Raw genomic sequence first — 23,601 nt, 5'->3', positions numbered from 1 at the left:
TTTCTGCCCCCACCCCCTCACCTCTTCCTATTTATAAGCTCCTGACTCTTTCTCATTCTGTAGCCTTTCCACTGCTTGTCCTTGGCTCCTTACAGCTGTCTTTCAGCCACACCCCTGATCTTATGGTAGGTAAGATCTACACCTAGCCTTCTCATACAAGGACGAAAAATTCAAGAGGTCCTGTGTGCAAGTTGCGCACGTTATGGTGGTCCAAAATAGATAAGACTAGATCTAGGCTTCGGCCGCCACCCGGACAAAATTCAAAATTTCCAACTAGCTACTGAAAATGTTTGGTGTGTCCTGTGCGCTCTTATGAATACATATTACATGTATGACCTTATGCAGTTGCAAGCACCTTAAAACACCTATGGTACCAAAAAAAAAAATATATATATGGCATCGTGGGGAAATCAGGCACTCGTCAAAATAATGAAAGTAAAGAAACTGCCACTTCCCTTTTCCACTGGTTTGACAATTTTTACAAAAATTTTGTTTTTGAGCTCAACACCTATGTCCATTTTATTTTTTAAAACCCATTTCTGTGTGAATTATATTGTAAAACGATTAAAATAAAGGCATATAAAACGTAAATTGTCAGTTTCGACAGACTCAACTTATGCAAATAACCAAACTTTGGCGGCCATTTTCTTGCAAATTTTACCTTCGAAACCAGGCAACCCCCACCTCCTTCAATCACAAATATTTCAACTTGTATTCAAAATAAATGGGTATTTCTTTCATCAAAAGCAAGGCAAATGAACAAGCTTTAAAGCGAAACCAATAACTCCCCATGGCCATGCCCAAAAACTGACGAACGTCTCATTCCACTGTGTCGTGACACACATAGATCTCTCTCTAATTTTAACAAATTTCAAATGCTATTACAGTAAATAAATAAAAATACACGAGTCTCTAATTTTTAAAAAAGAAGCATATAAAAATCAATCAATATCCAGAACTTTTCATTTATTTTGAATAAATGCAGAGAAAAAAGTCATAGACACAAAAACCCCCCCAACTATTATCATTATTTTATATGTGTAGATCTACATAAAATGGTTAATCATTTCAACAAAGAATGGCTGGGCCAACAAAAACCAGTTTCATGCCACTTAATTTATGACCAGTGTTGTACAGTGGAATCCTGTTATAACAATAATGAAGAATTCACCTATAAACTATAATTATGGACCCAGTGGATAGATCCATAATCCATGCATCACGAATAACAATGTATGAAAGCCAAAGGGAGACTCCTCTACTCTACCAATATTAGTGAATTTATTTCTATTTCTATTTATAGAAATCTCAAAAGTAGGTCAAATATGCAAATGAGTTGAATGAAATCTGTGATTTTTTACCTGAAATAGATAAATACCCAATATCCATTTCTTTTTGGTAAAATACCCCACTATGGTAAATTTAAAACAAAACTTAATTCTTTTGTCAGTCAGTACATAATTCCATAGCTGCACATTATTATCATAAATTTATAGGCCTACTAGTACTACTAGAGGAACAAGAAAAGCACGAATACATGTGATGCCGAAGCTACACATTATCTAAATCGCAGTGGGCTGGGGGGCACCCAGTCGCTGACTGGCCAATTCAGCGGTTCAGTTTTTGTGTATGCATTTTTACAGAAAGCCCCATAGCATCTAGCATTGTGGTAGCTTCAACCTGAACAACTCAGGTGTCAAAGGATGCTGGAATGGATAATCTATAACTTTTTTCTTCAAAAATACAGTGCAGCCTCTCTATAGCACAGCAGCGTCCTGCGTTCGGCAATTGAAATGCAACGTAACACTGTTTAGGTGTGAACGGACAGACTGTGCACACGCTGATGTAGGTGCTCAAGAGTTAAAGACAATTAGTTTTAAGTTTTGCTTATAGTATAGACAAAACTGATCTCCCAACACTAGCAAAATAACATTTTCTAAACGCCCCAACGAGACAATCAAGAGAATAATGCTAAGGCACAAATGCTGTTGTCTCCTGTGATAGACAGAGGTCAAAAACATAGTCTGTAGAAAATTCAACAAAAATAAATGTGACATTGAAGTTCACATATGATACAAGACATACTGTTAGCTCAGTTAGTGTCATGCTGAACTATAGAGCGAACAGCCCTGGTTTGTATCCTCAACTGGACATTCTTGAAATTTCAAATCCATTTTGCTCAGTTCTATCAGAGATGGACATCAAATTCAGAGGTCCCGCCTCTAAAAAGCCTAACAGTGTTGAAATGAGCGTTAAACCCATACCCTTAATTACAAACTTCACCAAGTTATGATTTTGGTGACCTTTTCAACTGACTCAACTTGACAGGTGTTTGATGTTAAGTTTTTCAATGGGGATCGAGAAGACTTTTTGGGTGATGTAAAGCACTGACGACACACAGCAAGGTACTTGTCCGCTCCTCCAATAACCTCCACCTAAAAACATACAAACATTTTTTAAAAAGTAATTTATTATTAAGGAAAAGTGACATAAATCAAAATAAAACACAAAAACACAAAACAAAATTTTTTTAACAATCAAAGATAATAGTAGTGGAACTCAGATTCAACAAAGTCGTTGGGCCTGACCTTCAATTTCGTTGGATCAGAGTGTTCGTTACACAGTAGTCTCCGCCTAAACGCACGGTGCTCGGGATGGCTCTTTAGCTTGTTTATACAGAGCGTGCGCTTACATGAACCTGTGCAAAGGGAGGAAGGGACGCAGACATCCCAATTCCTTGATATTCTAGTGACCTTCCTTGGAGGTGGGGGTCAACAAGTGACATAAGATTTAAACAGTAGGCTAAGCGAAAAATGATTCACGATGCAGGTGCCATCGATGATTTCCAAGAATAGATAAGGTTCGTTTGCAGGAGGAAAATGAGCGAAGCCACGTCAGCAGGGACTGTTCACCCTGCAAGCGACTTCGCTGAATCCGAGCTTACTCATAAATTTATGTGTTCCTTGAATCTGAGTTATTTTTTATTGATTTTAATGGATTAAAAAATCGGGGAATCCACCTTTCGTTGAATCCGAGTTCCACTGCATGATCCCTTCATATTTTCATCTGTACATTAAACACCAAGCTTAACATGAAAGATGAACAGGTTATAATGTGCCTTTACTGAGCACATGATATTTATTTACGCTAGCCAAGGTTATTTTCATTAAAGATCAAACTAAAAACTAAGGTAACAAATAAAAAGTAAGACATGAAACTACATGAAAACAGGATAGAGCAATTTTGTACTCGTGACCAAACTTTACAAATTATTTTATTCATACAACTTTCAGGCCAACATAAAAATTGAGTATCTGTTTTTGTATAATAAACTGTATTGAAATTGTCAAAACGCCAACAAACCTCAGTCTCAGAACCTTTCCTTTTTGTGAAAGATGCATCATTGTAGCAGTTCATGCAAACAGCAGTTAACTTCATAACATTTTCAGCCAGAGGTACAAGGTTTAAAATATCTCCAAATCCCTGGGGAAAAAAAGAGAAAAAAAACCTTTTAATTTTAAGGCTATCTGTGGGTAAAATTTTCCCCATATTTACCCTGTTTGACAATGCATTCTTTTTCTCCATTTTTGAAAAATACAACAATTTCCCTCAAAGTTTCAAGCCCCCATTTCAATCAAGTACGTTTAAAAGTCATTTAAAAATGAGTTTTTAAAAAATAAATTGCACTTTGGGTCATATACTGGGCGTGAGCCGGGCTATCCGCGAAGAGCACAGGCCCTAGAGTAAAGTCGAATGTGCGTCCACCTTAAGGCCTTTAGAAAGCCATAATTCGGCTATTTTCGTATCGATCCAGATTTTGAAAGTATCGTGCGTCACCAGACTTAGCTATCATTTCTGTATGCTTAATAGACTTCATTCTACATTGCATTTTAATGCGTCCACTTTGGTCTGGTGACGCATCCACTTTGCTGGTGAATGCGTCCACTAAGTCTGGTCAGTGTCACCACCCCCCCTAATTCTCCATAATATTAGAAATAAATGATGTTTTAAAATAGAATCTAGATCTATGTTCACCCAGTCTATCATTCTTCATCCTATTATTATCCACTCACTCATTCTTCATTATGTAAGAAATAAAAATGAATAAAACCTTTAGATCTATGTTAAGATGTTTCATTTATTAACATTGACATTAAAGTGACAAAAAACATTTAGGCTACATGTAGACTCTATTTATTAATTTACAATGAAATATCTTTATGCTTATGTAGATTTATTTAAAACTTTGGTTTGCAATGTTCAGTAATTTAAATGCAAGTAAATTTATGAATAAAAAATATGTGGATGAATGGTAAGTACAAGGGAGTTATGAAATAGTGGGCATGCAAACATCACAAATAAAAGTCACTGCTCCTGGCTCTTCGACCTGTCTTTCCACTCAATTCTTCCTTTCTGCAGCAAGTTGCATGCCACCGGCTATCACCTACAGTCCATGCCCATGGCTCCGACACCCTCAACAACTACTGTCCATCATCCCATGCATTTCATCATCCACCTCACTCTCATCATCTATCAGAATATCTTCATCTCTACCACTCTCTGTCACTTTCTACATTCACTCTTTTCTTCTCCTACCTTTCAACAGCTTTTTCAAAGCAGCTTCTTCCCGCTTTATTTTCTTAGTTTCAGCCTCCTCGTGTTCCTTTTTTCTCACCTCTTCTGAATTTTTCTTCTTCATCTCTTCTCTTTCCTTCTTCTTTTGCTCTTTCACCCGAAGCACTTCCTCTTTCTCAGCTTCTTTTTTTCTTAACATCTCATTATATATAATATTCATGTGAATGTCTATAAAAAATTTTTTTTTTAACTGCATGGAGGTTGCATGGTGTACAAAAACAGTTTGTCCCCTGACACATGCGCCAGGTCCTTAAACTCTCGCTGACGTTGGGCAAGTGTGAGATATATAGTCTTACACTTTCTTTGGGACTTTCCAGGCGTAAGATTATAAATGTATTTGAATGTCCCCTAAGGGGTTTTCTGGATGAATCAATCCATGCCTAGATCTACCCTCCTAGCCTAATATTTAAAGTCTTTCACAAATTTTTATACTAAATCTATCTACCTGGTGCTACGGAACCAAGCAAGCTAAAACAGGGTGCCCACTACGGATGGGATCGGCTGATCGCCCGACTCGATCGCCTAAAAAACAAACGCGTTTGACTGAAAACAAACACGTTTGTCTTTGAGGCGATCGAGTCGGGCCACCGTTAAAGACGTTAGTCTTTGAGGCGACCGAGTCGGGCGACCGTCCGATCCCGTCCGTAGTGAGCACCCCGTACAAGTTTTCAGTTTCAGGCAATCGGGTCGGACGATCGGCCCGATCCAGCTGTAGTGGGCACCCCGTATTTGTGATCAGACTATCGTGTTCATGATTGATTTAATCTAGATCTAGATCTAGCTAGAAGATGATTCAGTCCAAACAGGACTATTGGGGGGTAGGGTCGGGTCGGGTCGGTTTGCTCGCCAGATTGATGCCGCAAAACGGCTATCATGGCACAAGTCGATCATCCCGACTCGACCTGACTTGTCCCGATCCCATCTGTAATGGGAAGGGCACTGGGAACTGGACAGGTACTGCGAAGTGCAAAGGAGCGAATTGTCCCCCTTGGCGTTATTTTTAGTCATGGAAGAAAGTTTCGGTGTTTTTAACTAAATTTTATTATTATTTTTCCAACTTTTGCGGATAATTGGCTAAACTTCGCGAATTCACGAAAATGGCAAAAGTTGTGCTGAGGGCAAAAGTTGCGCACACAACTTGCGGGTTGCTGGTGCTAATTTCTCTGAGGACAGTATTATAATGCATGCACGACCTGCATGTCACAAATGCTGCAGTATTGGACTATCACTGGCAAATTTCTGGGTGGTTGAGGAAGCAAAAGTAGATCTTGATTTTCCCCGATCGAGCCTCAGTGTAACATACACTTCTGCCTGTTCGCGTGAGGCGTACTCTCGGACCGGAAAAAGCCGAACGAACATCACAATCTCAAAGATTGGAAGCACTGATAAAACAAACAATTCATTGTGTTGGCATTCGGGAATTACGGAAGCAAAACAGCTTGAAACTTTTCTCAAATTAAATCACAAAGAAGTTACAAATGCACCTCATGTCATGTACTCACAAAAAAACAATGAGGATTAAAACCAAAGCTCGAGAAACAGTGACAAGTGGAAAAATTTACTGCAACAATGTATCCCAGCAACCAAAGTGGCAGTGATCATGAGAAACTTGGGGGGGTTGAAAAAGCCATAATAAAATACATAGACAGCAGCAAAGAAAGCAGAGAAGCATTGTGATGCTAAAACAGTAGAGAAGATCAATTTATATTAAGACAACAAAAAAATGCAGTTCATCCTTTAATTTACTTTACATTTTCTCGTACCTTTTTCTGAAAAGTCCCATCCAAAGCTGCAACAATAACAATTTTGCCTTGATCTGCCATTTTCTCACAAAAAGAGACAATATCAGGAAACTGAAAAACAATTTGGAAAAGATGAAGGTTACAAAAGAGAAAAAAATAATCTCATCATTTCCATACAACAACATGAAAGGTTAAGTATTCAGGTGTGTATATGTGTGTGTGAGTGGGTATAGTCTGTGACTGCATGAGTGAGACAGAGCAAGAGAGAGGGAGAGTTTCCAGCACTCCCAAATCTGCATACGATCATTATAAGAGTGTGCAAGACTCAAGTTGGGTTTTTTTCTCATTAGTTCACATCATAGCTTGGTTTTACTTTGTGGTTAAAGTTAAAAATTCATTTGCGTCATGATGTGGTGGAATCAGGTGCTCGTCCATTTTTGGGTATGTTGAGTTATTGGTATCAATACTTAAAGCTTTTTCATATTTGTTTATCTTTCAGTGTAAAAAATACTCATATATATTGAACTGAAGTCGAGATATTTGAGATTGAAGGAGGTGGGGATAGGCTGATTTCAGAGGTAAAATTTGCGAGAAAATGGCCACCAAAGTTTGGCGACTTCCATAACTTGCGAGTCCTTGGAAACTGAAAATTTACTCTTTTTTTGCCTTTAATTTTAATCAACATTTTTCAGTAAAATTCAGAAAAAAAGGTGTTTTTAATTAGACATAAAAGAATTTAAGCCAAAAAGCAAAAAAATTGGATAAAAATTGCTTAATCGGCAGAAAATGCAGGTATCTTCGATTTAATTAATTTGACAGGGTGATTTCACCATGTTGTCCAACATTTTTCTATTTTTTTTAGTTGTAGTATCTAGTAAATCTGTTGGCCTGGGGACCTCCCAGTGTGCGCTTCATCTTTCATGTCAGACCTCTCACCTCCAACCTCCCTGATCCATTTTCTTACTGTTTGAATTGATGGAGCATTATTCCCTATTACTTTGCATACATCACCATGGGTTTCAATTGCACACTTGCTGAGAAGAGTTGAAAATTTGATCACAACTCGGACATTATAGCATAAGAAGGTTGCATCAATGTTTTGCTCAGCCATTTTCCTCGGATTTGTCTTCGACACAAAGTCTTAAAGAACACCACACTTGACACATCACATTTTTTGTCTTTGTAAGAGTTTTATAGCACTTGCAGCACAATAAGGTCATATAAGTGCCGAAGATTAGAGGAGTTACAAGAGAGTAACAAACACAAAAAAGGAGGAGGAGAGACAAGGACCATAAATGTTTGATAGGAAAGAAGGGGCAAACCACACCAGAGCACCCTCCAACCACCCACGACACATCACAGAATTATGCATTCACCAATGCACTTGCAATTTGGCGTCGAGATTTCTTAGACACGACATTTAGTGGCTGTTGGTTGAGCACTTTTTACTTTATGGAGGGAAACTTTATTTTGAGACAGACCTCGCAAGTTTACTTTTGCCTTTGAGAGATGGCATGGAGGATGGCCTGAAAGAGAAATAGCTCTGCTCCTTCTACCTCAGAGTCATAATCTTCACAAGAGTGGAATAAACCCTCCCGTCATGATCAACAAAGGATAGACTTGAGCGGTTTCAGCACACAACCGCATAAGTAGCATCGGCCGAGTCAACCTCCCGTTTGAGAGGAAAACGTGTGTTTAAGATATAATGTATTGGCACTATTGGCGATGCAAAATCCATAGACTAATTTCCCTCTGTATGGGTCAACCCTCATGGTCAACAAGGCCCACACTCTGCAGGAGGATCAATATAATCTGAAAACCCATGGGGGTCGAGGAAGGGAGGGATTGGGAGAAGGAGATAGGGATAGAAAGAGGGAGAGAGAGGGGGGGGGAGAGAGGGAGAGAGAGAGAGAGAGAGAGAGAAATAAGCAAAAGAAATAATACTTCAATAATTTGTGGCAATGTGTCTACCAAAGACAGTTATATTATATAAAATCGAACTTACAAACTGGCCTTCGTCAATTCCAATGATGTCATGCTTAAGAGCCTCTGACTGAAGATCTGCTAACCTGTCAGCTGAAACTGCTGGCAAAACTTGTCTGCAAAATTTAAAACATTCAAAACATGATAACAGAAATCACACTCAAGGCTTCTCATTTCATTATCAAATGTGGTTTCAAACTCTTTTTCGAACTGAAACACAGTCTCCATACCAGCGGCGTTCAATAAATCTTTACCACAACTGTAAAGGAATTGTACAAAATCAAACTTAATAAATGGGATTTCTATCTTTCTGAAACACTGCATGTGAATTTGAGGGAAAATCTAAAGATTGGTTTTGAATTCTTTTTTTTAATGTAGGTGTTTTTACACCCCCCCTGACAATTTAGATCGTTTTGGAAGTGGGCTTCCACCTTGTCTGTCAGGACCAACTCGGGCTGAAAGGGATGCAACATTCCAGCAGAAAAACCTCGATGCTCAATAAAAATTCTCACAACTCAGCATTGAACTAGGGTCTCAGGTGCCTGTGTTCTACGAATTACAAACAACATTCTTTAAAAAAATATTAGCAAAATCCCAGTTGTTCGAGCTGGACAACATCTAGTTAGCTATTGAAGAGATTGCGGACTATAAAAATATTTTCTCTTTCTCTCTGCCCATCTTTCTGATCCACTCTCTTCAATCTGCCTCCAATTGTGTCTATCTTATTTCTCCTGTTTTAGTCTAAGATTTAGTTAGTTTAGTAAGAGCTTTACGGCACTCGCAATTGCATACGGTTATATAAGGTCATATGAGAGTGCAAAACACAAGTTGGTTGCATTCACAACAGTTTACATCACAGCTTGGTTTTGGTTATGATCAAATTAAAAATGTTTTTTTTTTAATTCATGGTAAAAGTTCCGTTGTAAAAATAACAGTGATTTACATGTAATTTATTTAAAAATAAAAGTATATTCCATTTTATTGCAAAGGCCAATGGCTTTTATAAAATCGAGAATTCTGTTGGGATAATTTGGTACATTAGATACTTCCTTCGGGTCTCTGCAAAGCCCAGACATGATTCTGTTAGTATGAGTCTAATGGTGAAATCTGTGGCCAGACCTGCCACTCTATGAAATCTAAAAATCAGGTTTCTCCAAGGGAAAAAAACTGGGGTTTGGTGAAAAACAATCTGGATTAACGACAAATCACCAAAGTGACTGCCAACACAACTTGGGGCAAGTCAATTACTAAATTCGGAATCGATATTTTGGAAAACAGTGCTCCAAGTTCCTACTGACAACAAGCTTTAAAACAGGTGCTTCCTGTGGCGGAGTAAGATTTTAGAAAAATCTGGTGCAACAGATAGAACAGAAAATTTTGGATACACGTGATCAAAACCGGGAAAATCCGGATGTTTAAGATTTGGGGGGAAAAATCTGGATATCCTGATTCAATCGCGATGAAAGGCAGGTCTCAAGTCTGTGGGGCACATACGACAGAACAGTTTTTCATATCCCCGCAGGAGGTATTCATGTTTCAGGGAGGTGTGTTCAATACGCAATTAAGTAAAAATGACTTCCTGTCTTCTTGAGAGGCCCTAAGGTTTTCGTGGACTCAACTTAGGCATGACAATGTGGAGTTTTTGTTTCTTTGTTTACTTCAATGTGTCTCCCACAGACTGGAGGTGTAGTTTGTGACCATTTATAAAGTCAATCTGTGGGTGAGTGTTCTTTGTTGATCCCACCGGAAGGGACAAAGATTCGTTCACCAGATCAACCTGCTCGTTTCCTCAGATGCCCACATGGCTAGCCTAGCCATGTGAACATGATACTTTTTCCGGTTTCATTTAAAGTGTGTATTCTTCGTTGTTAACTATTTTTGGGTGTATGAGTGTGTAATTTGCGAGAGAGGTAATTCAGGATAGGGAATCAGACAGAATAAGAAAAGATGTATAAGGGGAATTTTGTACGGCGTCGTGGCAGTGGCCTCCGTAGGGAAGATGGAAGCTTTGGCAAGGTGTCTCCACCGGAGCGTACTGTTCGAGGACAGGACGACGGCACCCACGGCTGAGTCCAATTTAGAGCCATCGGTGAAGACTAGCTCTGCACCAGGGTATTTTTTAAATTTATAAGTGTTTTGTATGCTGCTTTAAATGTTTTGGTGTTTGTGCTTGTTTTGATGTGAGTGGTGAGTTCTTTTGCATTGATGAGGTGCCAAGGAGGAAGGTCGGGGAAAAGAAATTGTTCAAGTTCAATGTCTTTTTCGGAAAAGTATTGTCTTTTTTATATCTTCAATGACTCTGAGACAGAAAGGTTTGATGAGTTTGTTGTTTTTTAATTTGTTTATAGTGTCTGGGTGTGTTCCAAAAATGGAGTCGTGCGCTGGATTTTCTGGTGATGAACTCTGTTTGATTGCGTGCTGAAGTGAGAGTTGTGTTCATCCGAATGTCAGTGATGGTATGTTAGCTTCAGCCTGGAGTCTTTCCCCTGAAGAAGTAAGGAAAGCCCCCAGGACGAGGCAGAGTCCTTAGTTTTGTACTGGGTCTAGCATAAAAATTTTCAGGGCATGGGGTTTTGCCGATCCGTAGACTTTACAGCCGTAGTCAAGCCTGGATAGGACATGAGAACAGTAAAGGTGGAGCAGGTGTTCAAAAGTCCTCACCCCACTCTGGATGTGTTAAAATTTTCAAAATGTTTAAGGCTTTCTGGCAGCTTACACTGTCTTTTATGTGTGGAACGAAAGCAAGTTTTTTGTCAAATATAATTCCGAGGAAACGAGCATTGTCCTGGACGAGAATCCTTTCCCTGTAAAGTATCAAATGCAGCTGCAGCATACAACTGCCTGATCGGCACATAAAACAAAATGTTGAGGGTACGGTACTAAGAAAAGAATAATATGCATAAAAGCAGTCTAAATTACCTGTCATGAGTAGCTATTCCATCCTTTTCATATCGAACATCTTTGGCATACTTGATAATAAGACAGTCGTAATTGGCTATCAGGTACCGCTTCAATCTTCGCATCAGTTCAGTCCTACAAAAAGATGGAACAGGAAGTTGCACAACCATGGTAAGGAATAGAACTTTCAATCAGCGAAAAATTTTGACATTGTAATACACCACCTCTTCACTGTGGATTCAATTCTTTTTTAACCAATGATTTCAGAATGTCAAAGTTACAAGAATTAGAGGTTCTACTGCAAAGCACACATCATAAATCAATAATGAATCTGGGGTTATTAGTATTATTACTATTCGTTACGACACTGTGGTTTTTGGGCATGTGGCAATTGTCTATCTTTCAATTAAAAAAATACAGATCTATCTTTAAAAGAAGTCGATAGAAGTCGAGATATTTGCATTGAATGAAGTAGGTTCATCTGGTTTCAGTCAAAATTACAAGCGAGAAAATATAATGGCCACCAAATCTTGGTATCTTCCAATGCTAAAAAGTCCTTGGAAACTGAAAATTTACATATTTTGTGCCTTAATCAATGGGGGGGGGGGGGTTATATAGTCAAATCCACACAGAAATGTGTTTTTAAATGGACAAAAGCTGCTTGAGCTAACAAATTTTAAAAATCTTTTTTAATTGCCAAACTGGCAGGAAAATTAAGGCATCTTCATTTCATTTTATCTTGATGAACACCTGATTTCACCACAATGCCTCACATTTAATTTTCATAAAACTTAAAGAGTCAATATGGTCAGGTACTTTTCGTAAAATCTGAAATAATGAACAAAAAGCTGTAGGAATCACACCAAAAAAAAAAAACAAAAAAAAAATTACAATTGGAGGACTGTTACACAAGATAAAGGATGTGATATTAGTATTATTAGAACTCTGGAAATTCCTACTTGCAGAGGAAACCCCCATTTCTACAATGATGAAGTGAATTAATTACAAATTACATCTATGGCAGATACACACACTACTTACGTTTTACCAGAAAACATGGGTCCAAAGATTACCTGAAAAGAAGCACATATAATTTTGAAAATGATACACATAATAAAAAAATAAGCTTGAAATATAATATAATTCTTTATTATAAAACCAACTACTGAGAAACAAGAGCTTATCATTACAGTGGATCTCAGATTCAACAAAGTCGTTGGGCCCGACCTTTAATTTCGTTGAATCCGAGTGTTTTATGTTTTTGTGGGGTTTTTTGTATGAGTTTTACGACGCTCGCAACTGCATACGGTCATATGAGCGCGTGAAACACAAGTTGGTTGCATTCACAACTGTTCACTGCACGACTGGGCTTGGGTCAATATCAGATTTTAAAGTGTTAAAAATTTTAGGTAAATAAGTTCTTAGTTGTTTTTTTTTACTTTTAAATAACATTAAAAATTTTATAGCAATTTTATTCATAACTTCCCATAAAGGCCAATGGCCTTCATAAAATCCAGAACTCTATGTATATATGGGGTTTTAGGGCGCTCGCAACTGTATAAGGTCATATGAGCGCGCGAAACACAAGTTAGTTTTTTTAATACGTAGTTTACTGCACGGCTGAGTATGGGATTTTTTTTATCTTCAACGTTAAAATATTAAAAATTTTGTGTAGATATAATTTCAGACTAAAACAACTTTCATAAAAAATTTTAATAATTCAATTTTGTTCTTTAGTACTATTTTCCATACAGGCCAATGGCCTTCATAAAATCCAAAATTCAGTTGGGACCAACGACGGTAAAAATGTCTTGAAATTTTTTGCATTTAAAGTATTTCCTTCGGATCTCTCCAAAGTCTAGACATACGGTTAAAATGTGTCTAATGGTAAAATCTGTGTTGCATCCAACACAACAGCTTCTCATCTCCCCGTAGGAGGTATTTGTGGGTCAGGGCCGTGTGTCCGATGCGCAATCAAGTAAAAATGACTTCGTCTCTTCTGGAGAGGTCCAAAGGATTTAGCGGTTCCGGTTTAGGTTTTATATGATAGAGTTTGTTATTTTTCGTTTTTTCCAGTGGCTCTCCCACAGACTGGAGGTGTACTTTTTTTACTTCATTTTTAAAGTCAGTCTGTGGGAGAGTGTTCGTCGTTGATCCCAACAGAAGGGATGAAAATTTCTTCGCCAGGTCGTCTACCTGCTCGTTTCCTCGGATGCCCACATGGCTAGGTATCCAAGCAAACATGATATTTTTTCCTGTTTCAGATAGGGTGTGAATTTTCTGTTGTAGCCTAACTATTTTTGGGTGTAGGAGTGTGTAGTTTGTGAGTGAGGTGATGCAAGACAGAGAGTCAGAAAGGATAAAGGAACTGTTTGTTAGGAGAATTTTCTACAGAGTCCAGTGCCATGTAAATGGCAGTGGCCTCCGCAGAGAAAATGGAGGCCTCAGGATGGAGTCTCCTCTGGTGTGTACTGTTGGAAGATAGGGCTGCGGCTTCCACATTATTGTCTTTTTTGGAGCCATCCGTGAAGATGAGCTCGGCACCGGGGTATTTATCTATTATTTTTTGTATTCTACTTTAAATGTTTTGGTGTCTGCTTGCTTTGTTGAGTGTGGTCAGCTGTAAGTCTACTTTTGCCTTGGTGAGGTGCCACGGAGGGAGGTCAGGGAAAAGAAATTGTTGGATGTCTTGTTTGGAAAAGTGTATATTTTTTAGGTCCTCAACGACTTTGAGGCCGAAGGGTTTGACGAGTTTTTTGTTTTTTTGGAATTTGTTTGTGGTGTCTGAGTTTGTATTGAAAATGCAGTTGTGTGCTGGGTTCTCTGGTGTTGAGTTCTGTTTAATTGCGCATTGTAGTGAGAGTTGTGTGAGTCTGAGTGCGAGTGATGGTATGTTTGCCTCGGCCTGGAGGCTCTCCACCGGAGAAGTGCGGAAACCCAAAGCGAGGCGGAGTCCTTGGTTTCGCACTGGGTCTAGCATTTTTAGGATATATGGTTTTACCAATCAATAGACTTGACAGCCGTAGTCAAACCTGGATTGGACAAGGGAGACGAACAAGTGGAGAAGGTGTTTAGAGTCCCCGCCCCACTCCGGATGCGATAGAATTTTCATATCTCTTAACACTTTCTGGCACCTCACACGAAGGTCTTTGATATATGGTACGAATGTGATTTTTTGTCAAATATAACGCTGAGGAAATGAGCCTGGTCCTGGAGGGAATCCTTTCCCCACACAGCGTCAAATCCGTCTGCAGTAGACGTCTCCCTGATCGGCAGAAGCACTGCAACCGTCTTTGACCGGGAAAACTGGAAACCATTATTTTCAAGTTTGTGCAGCTTGCAGGTGCCTTTCCATAGATCTTAGTTGAGGGTTTTTCGAACGGCAGCATATCAAGAAGTCGTCAAAATATAACGAGCTGTCTATGCTTTTTTGGAGGGTCTTAACGATGGAATTTATTTTGATTTCGAATAGGAGAGGTATGCGTGTAACGCCCCTATCAACACTTTTAGGATCTAAAAGGCGGGACCTCCTAGTTTAACTCACTTCAGACGGGTCACACAACAGTTGCGTGACCCCCGCCGCGACGGGTCTCACAAGCCCTGCGTGACCAACTTTGGATTTTTTTTTTCGCTCTACAAATCACGCACGGATCGCGAGACCCGCCTCGTACCCTTGTTTGGCCAAGCCTGAGCTACTTGGACTTCATTTCGTATCTCTGGGGCCGGTAGTTTTAAAGTTATTGAAGGTGAAGGACAGTGACCCCAACTGGGGTTGAACAGACCGGAACTCGCGCTTTGTTTTTTTCTATACAGCTGATAGTAATCCAACAGTCGCGTCGTAATAACGGTCGAAGAAGTCGCATGAACAAGAATCACATAATTTTGCCGTTTTCTATACTTCTGTGCGTTTTACTAGTTCTAGTGTCTCAGAATATATGTCTAATAGTTAGGATCCTGGATATGTACCCGAACACGGCCCGAGTCGTAGTTCTAGGGCTAGATCTAGCACTAGTACCGGTGTTGTTTTTCGCGCAACGAAATCACAACGTCGTGCCGTACATCTGTCTCATGTAATTCAGTGTATGGGTCTGAATCAATGCACAGACCAGCTTTCATATTTTCACCAAACACTCGCACATGTATACAAATCAAACCAGAACACTTTGAACTTTTATTTTTGTTGTTGCAGTGAATTTCATTCTACTTGTCACGTCTCTGGAAATTTTTCGGAAAATCAAATTCATGCCAATTTTTAAAAAATCATACAAATTAAAGTATTAGACTTACACAACTTTAGTTTTTTGTATTAGATTAAGCTTGAATGTTACTTTACTGTGTCAAAAAATGATTACAATAGGGTAATTCTGAGAGTTGTGATTTATTGAAAAAAAAACAAAAAACGCCAGTCTTCAACGCTTGTGACTGGTGAAAGGGCCCAGTCGCAAGTGAGTTAACGTCCATCTCCAAAAGGACCGAGCCAAGTGGGAAATTCGTGTAAAGTGCCTTTCCCAAGGACAAAATGTCAGACCAAGCTGAGACTCTAACCCGAATAGGAGAGGAGAAAGGGTGCTTCCCTGGGGGACACCTTCCTCTTGTTGGTGGGGGTCTGAAAGGGAGGATCCGACACGAACCTGGAAGGAACAGTTCTTCAGGAAGTTGCCAATGAAGGCAGGGAGGTGACCACGTATGCCGAGAGCATGCAGGTCTCTGAGAATGCCGTACTTCGAGGTTGTGTCAAAGGCTTTTTCTAGGTAAAAAAAGATGGCGATCATGTGGCCTCCTTTGGCAAACGTCTCGTGTATAAAGGTCTTCAGGCGGACCAGGTGATCCAGAGTGGATTGTATTTTCTTGAATCCGCACTGAAGACCGCTCAGCAAGCCCGTCGTCTCAAGAAACCCCATGAGTCGCCTGTGAATAATTTTTTCTTTAAGTTTGCACCAGACCTGCCACTCTATGAAACCTCAAAATCAGGATCTCAGGGAGAAAAAATCTGGATTTGGTGAAAAAATCGGGATCAACAGCAAATCACCAAGGTGACTGCCAAAGCTGGCTTAAAATTTTTCCCGTGGTGTCCATAAATTCCTTGGCCTATATGCCCTGTGTGTCTTTGTGTGTGTTTGCGTGCGTGTCTTTGTGTGCGTGTGTGTGTGTGTGTGCGTGCGTGCAAGTTATCATTATTTTTTGTAAATCCTGAAGAGTCGCGTCAAGCACTCCTAGTCCAAGTGTCTATGCCCCCACCCCTACCAATAAGTCCCGGAATACATGAACTTAAGCTGACCCCGTCAACGGACGGTCCCCGACACGCAGAACTCACACGGCGATGTCATGTCACGTGACGCGAATGAAACAATTTTACTACATGTAACGGGTCCGACTAACTGCACATTCACACAAAACACTCGGATGAGCGACAGTCGTTCCACTTCTAGGATAACAACGGCGGCCGACGACCAAATAATAATATACCAACAAATCTCTTATCCCTCATAATGCGTTCAGACTAAACAAACGACAACGGCCGTAAGTTAGTCTTGTCAGCGCAGTTACATGTTAGTTGTGTAAGGGTTAGAAAGACTGTCGCTCGTCCGAGTGTTTGATGTGAACGCGCAGTTACCAGACCTCGGACAAGGCTTGTTTTGAAAGTAACAGCGGAACAACGAATATTATCGATTATTATTAATTAAATGTCCCAAATTGTAACAGTTGCTAGGCTATCATCGGAGAATTCTGAGTGCGGGAAAAGATCACACACAACTTGGGGCGAGTCAACTACTAAATGTGGCATCGATATTTCGGGAAATAATGCTTCGAGTTCCTACTGACAAAAAGTTCAACGGGTGCTTCCCACGATAAAGGAGAAGGCAGAGTAAGTTTTTAGAAAAATCCGGCACAACAGCAGACTGGGACAAAAAATCGGGATACACGCGATCGAAATCGGGAGGATTGAGATTTGAGGCAAAAAATCGGGATATCCCGACTAAATCGGGATGAGTGGCAGGTCTGGTTTGCACAGACAGCTCGTTAGTGCTTTTGGTTTGTAATTGGATGGGTGCGTTGGGTCTTTGTTAGGTTTGGGTATTGGAATGACAGTGACGAGACGCCAAGACTCCGGAAAGGAGTGCGACCGCCACATGTCGCTGTTGACGTCTAGTAGGAGTGTAAGTGTTTCTGTGGGTAAGTGTCTGATGATCTGGTTGTGGATGTCATCCAGACCTGGGGCTGTATTGCCCAGATCCGAGATGCACGATGTTAGTTCATCTAATGTGAAGTCTGTGTTGTAGGTTTCAGTGTTGTTTGAGTGGAAGTTTAGGTGTTGTTGTTCTCTGTTAGTTTTGATGTTTTGGAAGGTGGTGTTGTAGTTTGCTTTGGATGGGTTTTTGGAGAGAGATGTTGTAGCTCTCTATTGAGTTTGCGATGTCTACCTGTGTTTCAGCTATGGTTCCATCCGGCCTCTGGATGTGCCAGATGGTGTCTGTGTCTACCCAAAATTATTTTTTTTGCGATTTTAAAAACTTGGTTGATTGTGTCAGGCTGTTGACTTTGAAGATGTATTTTCTGAATGATTGTCTTTTGCTCTCCCTGAGGCATCTACGTGCCTTAGCTCGAGCTTGTGTAATCAATTAAGTAATTAATTATTTTTTTCTGTGGTGGTGTTGTCGACAGCTTTTCGATATGCTGCCTTCTTTTTCTTTACTACATCATCAGTCCCCAGAGAACCAGATCTTGTTCTTCCGCGGTTTTGGAGATTTTGGTATGTGTTTGTGGCATATTTCTAAACGTTTTTCATGGAATTTTTTTAGGTGAGGTTGACAGTGGGATTCAGAATCTAGGAGCATGCAGTGACGAACTCGTCCCAGTGTGCTTTTTTGAAGTTGAAGCGTTCTGGGATCGGGTCGTTTTGGAGGCTATTGTTTTTAAAAAGAATGGGGAAACGGTCCGTACGGTCATCCAGCACAGACCACTCAAGATCTGGGACTAGGTCAGGGGTACTTAAAAAGGTGAGGTCAAGGGATGAAGTGCCAAAAGTGGATCTGTTTCTGTAAGTGGGGGGCCTATCATTTAAGAGGCAGACGTTATTTTGGACAAAAAAATCTTCTACTATTTTTCCTTTCTGGTCTGTAGGTTTGTCTCCCCAAAGGGGGCTGTGGGCATGAAAGTCACCTAGCAAAATAAAGGGTTTTGGGAGCTGAGAGCTTTAAGTTATTTAGTTGAGTTATTTTGAGAGGGAATTTGGTGGGATATAGACTGTTATACTATGCTGAGCAGATTGTGATCAGTTTGAGCAGGGTGACCTTTACGGAAATAGCCAGGAGGGTTGTCCTAAGATGTATTTGTCTGTGGATTGTGTTGTTGTCGGTGTAGATGTTGGTTCCACCAGAAGCAGTCTGGTTCTCCGTGGGGATGTGATGATACGCAGTAAATCCTTTTTTAAGTCTATGGTTGAAGCCAGGGTGAGTTTTGCTTCTTGTATACAGGCCACAAGTGGGCACAGTGTGGCCTGTAAGTTACTGTGTAAGTGTTGCAATTCTGCAATGGAATGTCGGATTCCGCCGTCATTCCATTGCAGGACTGCCATTATGATGGCTTTTTATTTTTGTTTTGAAGCACGCAGGCTCCAGCTTTAAAGAAAAACTCTGACTCCTCCTTGTGGGGGAGGTGGAGTGTTTTCTAGGTTGCTGTCCAGGATTGGACGGCGGCCTAGTGGGGGATTTGAAGGAGTGACGGGCTCCTCCCTTCCCGGGGTAAGGTCGTGGAGGGGGTCGGAGCTGTCCTCGTCCATAGGTAGGGGTTTGTCTGCGGGGGTGGTAGGGGGAGGTGGAGCAGACGGAGGGGGCTGGGAAGGGGGGGGGGAGGGACACCTCAAGCTCCATCAGAGGGATGAGGTGTGAGGTGGAAGAAGAAGAAAAAGAAAGAAGGGATCTAAAGAGGGGGGGAGTGGGAGAAGGGGAGAAGAGAAGGGGAAGGAAGAGTCCACCCCGTCCTCCCCTAGAACCCCATAGCGGTTAGAAAGTGGCACCTCAGGGGTGGATGCCACAGAGAAAGAAGGGAGCTTTTTATATGTTTCGGTACAGTGACATGCTTGTTGACCGCAGGCTTTGGGAGGTCGGCAGTGGGCTGCCTTTACTTTAGGTATGACCAGCCAATGACTGGGGTCATAAATGGAGGGCAGACACGGGTCTTACGGGCCTCCTGGAATGAGCAGCCACTTCGCGCTTTGTACTCTCGGATGGCGCGTTCTTGGAGCCAAGTCGGGCACTCCTTGCTGAACGCAGTGTGCTGGCTGTGGCAATTGGGGCAGCAAGGACAAGCCTTGTATTCCTTTTCAGGATGCCCAGTCTTGGCACAACGAGGACACATGGCTGTGTGACGGCATCGTGACTGGCTATGGCCGAACTTCTGAAACTTGAAACAGCGCAGAGGGTTCGGCACATACGTTCGTGCGTCAAGTACCAAGTAAGATGCCCGAACGGTGGCTGGAGGGCGACACAATTCAAATGTGAGTATGATTGTGTTTGTGTCAATAGTGGTCTCCCCCCACCCACCCACAACACCCCCCACCCCACAGTTATTCATCCGGTGGGCTTCGACTACTCCCTCACAGTTGTCCACAATTTCAATTTCTTCCATGAAGCAGCCTTTCTTCACTACTTTCAGCTCATGGCTGCGAACAACGCCCTTCGAGAGGTTTAAACTTCTGATATAATCGCTCGGACTTATATGGAAGACGGCCGAATTGACAATTTTATACAGCAACATTCAAATCCACTTCACAGAGCATGTTGTTATCGATAGACTCTTAAGATAATTTAAAGTGGATATTATAGATCTAGATCTAGATCTAGATCTAGAATCTAGATCTACTGATGTACTTCTAACTGATAAAACTTTTAAAAAAAATATTTACCTGAATTTGTCCACAGCTCTCAACGCGACTCAGACTCAGATCTGCCATTTTTCCAGTTCTATTTTTTCGTGTTCAGGATGAAAGCTGTTTAAATTTCTAGATTAGAAAGAAGAGATTCTATATAGATCTAGATTAGATTTAGATTTCTAGATAGACATCTATATTTAATCAAGATCTAGATCTAAATCTAGATTATATCAAATAGGCACTTGGATATCGGCCCGCGCGGCCCGAGATTTTCGTTCACCTGCGGCCGCCGCGTTTTGTGTCAGAAATCGGGCCCCGTGAGGGGGGTACCTATTTGTTTTGTTTCGTTTATAGTGTTCTTTTCAATTTATGGATTACTTCCGCCTATCAAATTAAAGAGGAAAGAAAGGCACGTATTATGGCGTTTTCCACTTCGGGATCGGTTGTGTGTGTTCGGAGTTACAAGGAGTTAAAAATAAGGTAAGTTCAAGCCTTTATATTTAAAGAGTATATCTTTTTTTTTTTAGGTACTCCTCACAGTCTTTTCCTCAACCTTTTATCTCTTTTATTTGTTAATTTCAATGTTGTACGTTGAGGCATAAGCGTGTGAGCCCTAATTTAAATAGGTCACTCTCCATGAATGGGCATGACCTATTATCGATCGCGCTGCTGAGCGTGAACCGGGAGGTCATGGCGGCCATTGCGGAAAGCGAACTTAACCCACGCTAACGTGTATTGTTGGCGTTTATTACCTCTTAAACGGCATTGAAGAATGTTTTATAGTAGAAGATATGATTTATTTTAAATTTTGGAATGTAATATGTATCACTGTTGTATAGTTCTTATGAATTTGAACCATGTAACAATCAGTAAGGAGTCTTGGGTGGGGGGGAGGGAAATGTAACAGCCTTGGCCTTGTTTTGTTTCTGTGTTACTGTCACTGTTAGACCATCCATTTCACGCAAGTTTTTACTTCTTTTGTGTGCTTATATTGTCTTTAAATATTTTTTCTTCTTAATTGTTTTTGTGTGTGCTTGTTATTTAAATATCTCTTTAAATTATCATGTACTTTGTCCAGTTTGTTTTAAGATAGATCTACATGTTTATTAGAAAATGTTTTTTCTCTTGTCTAGTCATCTACACCCTCCCTTTACTAGAGTTGTAGTGTGAAAATGTCAAATTTCCATCCACTGCTCACAAATGAATTTATTTACTTCATTGATGAATTCATTGCTTTGCTTTTTTTTTTCTTTCCACAGCCCCTGATCACAACCTGCCACTGTTCCATTGGATTTATTGACAGCTCACCAGAATAAATCCTGACTTTAATTAAAATCCAGAAATGCTTGCGGAGTTGGTCGAATTCACAGAAAAACTTGTTTGAACAAGTTGCAAAAAAATTGAGCACTTAAGAAAGCATTTGTTGCAGACAAGGAAAAAAAATTGACATTAATTTAACAATATCAAGTTGGCAGACTGGGTGAACTAAACAATTGCCAGAAATAAAGAAAGAATAAATAAGTATCGTGACACAAATGCGTGCTTCAAAAAACATGTCATATTTCACAACTAATTGTCTTTGAAGAAGTTGAACATTTAAATAAACACAATAAAAAATATAATGAAAAACTTGCTGAACAAACTGAAGTAATAAAATTAGAAGAGACTATTGTTTAACTTACAGGGCAATCTCATGAGTTAAAGATGTAAAAGAGAAATCAAAGATAAAGACAGAGTAATTGATCATTTACATGACAAATTAAAACATGAAAGAAACATTCTAACAATAACATGCAAAATGAATTTAAAAAACAGTATTATCATGAATTAAGGTAGACTAAAAACACTAGTTTGCAGCAGCTGTAGACACAAATGTTAACTTTAAAAACTTCTATGCTCATCTTATTTTAGGCGACCAGCTGTTTTGTTAAAATATATTTTATTTTTTAATCAGTTTTTTTGTTAATTCTACTGATATTTGATATGTAGATGTTCCAAAAGAATGGCCTTAAAAAGACCTTCAAAACGATACCTCAATTATTGATGTAGCTTAATTTATAAGAAAGTTATGGCAAAATATATTGACCGCAGGACGGTGCGGTCACGTTACACAACACAGTGTTACATAATATTACCCAATATTACCCACCACGACATATTTTAAAAATCTCGTCTGACTGTTATTTTGTCCTCAACATCACAAGGTTTCAGAAAATGTTTGGTTTTTGCATGTACGCAGCAGCATATTGAAGCAGCTAACATTTCCCTTGTTGTCCTTGCTGTTTCGATCACAAAAATTGCCTTTTTTTTCTATATAGATGTTATCCCCTCGAAAAGATCTTTAAAATGCCATATCTCAAAAACGGTTCAACATAGAGCAATAACTAAGGTAGCGTTGGAATCGTGTCACTGAGCTCTTTGCATTGGTATTGTTTTTAAAGCAATTTGAAAGCTTTGAAATTTTTATCCAAGTGCCTATATCAAAGGAAAGGACACAGACACAGACCAAAACTTCTCACAAACTTGAAAAAAGGTCCTCGGACAAGTCGGTCCTTTTTCGGTAGTTCCCACCCCCCTTATTTGAGCCTGACCTCTACATCTAGATTAGATTCTAGATCTATATGTTTGATTTGCGGCAAGCTAAGATCAAACCTAATAAAACTGCAAAAAACATTAAATTAAATTGTGATAATTGATAGCTTGACTTGAAGCCCCCCTACTCTTGGGGCCAAAACCAGCGAATAACATTAATAACAATTGCGGGGTGGGAACTACCGAAAAAAGCGCCGACAAGTACAAGTCAACCACTTCCATTCACTCTGCCAACCAACTAAACTACTAAAGTCTAAAGACTAGATCTAGATCTAAGTAATACTAATACTAATGTAATAGTAATAGTCCAATAAATCTAGATCTTAGATCTACTGAACACTGAACAGTAGGTTGGCCTTCTATACAGTAAAGTAAACAAACAGACATATAAGCCTGCACTTTTGACTAGAATCTAGATTCTAGACTGACATTACGGCAGTACAGACACTGGACGCTGGACTTGGACACTGGACACAGACAGAGACAGTTGATATCGTTAGTTGTCACAGTAAACAGCAACCAAAGATCTTTGCAGTTTGCAGTTTGCAGCAAGCAACACCAACACAAAGCTGACAAACTGACAAGGTTGCCAGTTTTATTTACTTTTAATGGCTAAAGAAAAAGAAAGGGTGTTTTTTTTTTTTTTTACGCAGATGAGTTACACTCATCATAATCATATTTTACAGTGCGAGGACTGAAACGAGCTTTCAAAATTAAGAGAACTATTGTCCTTATTTTTTTTATTTAAAAACAAAACAAAACAACAACAGCATTGGAATAATAATAGTAATAAATTACTTACTTTACTTTTTCTTACTTTTTCGTCCTCCGTTGCCGTTAAGGGTCAAGGGGAGATCAAGAAGCTTAGAACTAATCTTT

The 23,601-nt window shown here is 39.8% G+C and overlaps 2 protein-coding genes and 1 long non-coding RNA gene across 4 annotated transcripts in view; 2 read left to right on the top strand and 1 right to left on the bottom strand.

Annotated features, from left to right (window-relative positions):
• Window positions 1–945: 945 nt before the first annotated feature.
• Window positions 946–23,256, bottom strand: LOC101856891 (thymidine kinase, cytosolic). Of its 2 annotated transcripts, none has more exons than XM_005097997.3 (8): window positions 23,169–23,256; window positions 20,164–20,259; window positions 12,300–12,331; window positions 11,280–11,393; window positions 8,383–8,476; window positions 6,399–6,488; window positions 3,364–3,483; window positions 946–2,435 (listed from the first exon to the last, which is right to left on the bottom strand). In XM_005097997.3, the coding sequence occupies exons 2-8, from the start codon at window positions 20,209–20,211 to the stop codon at window positions 2,280–2,282; spliced, it is 654 nt and encodes a 217-aa protein (XP_005098054.1). In that variant the 5' UTR covers window positions 20,212–20,259; window positions 23,169–23,256; the 3' UTR covers window positions 946–2,279. The 2 variants fall into 2 exon arrangements, with proteins under 2 accessions (XP_005098054.1, XP_005098053.1); XM_005097996.3 differs by having other exon boundaries at window positions 23,152–23,239.
• Window positions 19,607–23,601, top strand: part of LOC101864617 (U4/U6.U5 tri-snRNP-associated protein 2) — a 58,687-nt gene continuing 54,692 nt past the window's right edge. The window contains exon 1 of the mRNA XM_013082353.2: window positions 19,607–19,755. Within this exon, the coding sequence (XP_012937807.1) occupies window positions 19,644–19,755 (112 nt within the window). The 5' untranslated portion in view covers window positions 19,607–19,643. The remainder of the gene's footprint in view (window positions 19,756–23,601) is intronic.
• Window positions 20,365–21,929, top strand: LOC106011733. The gene is made up of 2 exons (XR_001184832.2): window positions 20,365–20,610; window positions 21,390–21,929. It is a non-coding gene; the product is annotated as an uncharacterized LOC106011733 (long non-coding RNA).

Source organism: Aplysia californica, unplaced genomic scaffold (genome assembly GCF_000002075.1).
Source record: "Aplysia californica isolate F4 #8 unplaced genomic scaffold, AplCal3.0 scaffold00170, whole genome shotgun sequence".
NCBI lineage: Eukaryota > Metazoa > Mollusca > Gastropoda > Aplysiida > Aplysiidae > Aplysia > Aplysia californica.
This window is presented reverse-complemented; position numbering and strand designations above follow the sequence as displayed.

Bases quoted from the DNA above. Each gene is read 5' to 3' on its own strand.
- LOC101856891 (XM_005097997.3), bottom strand. From the start codon at position 20,211: ATGGCAGATCTGAGTCTGAGTCGCGTTGAGAGCTGTGGACAAATTCAG. The intron at 6,489-8,382 runs GTAAGTTCGATT...ATTGTTTTTCAG, and splicing joins GAATTGACGAAGGCCAGTTT to TTTCCTGATATTGTCTCTTT. The intron at 3,484-6,398 runs GTACGAGAAAAT...TTTTTTCCCCAG, and splicing joins ATGGGACTTTTCAGAAAAAG to GGATTTGGAGATATTTTAAA.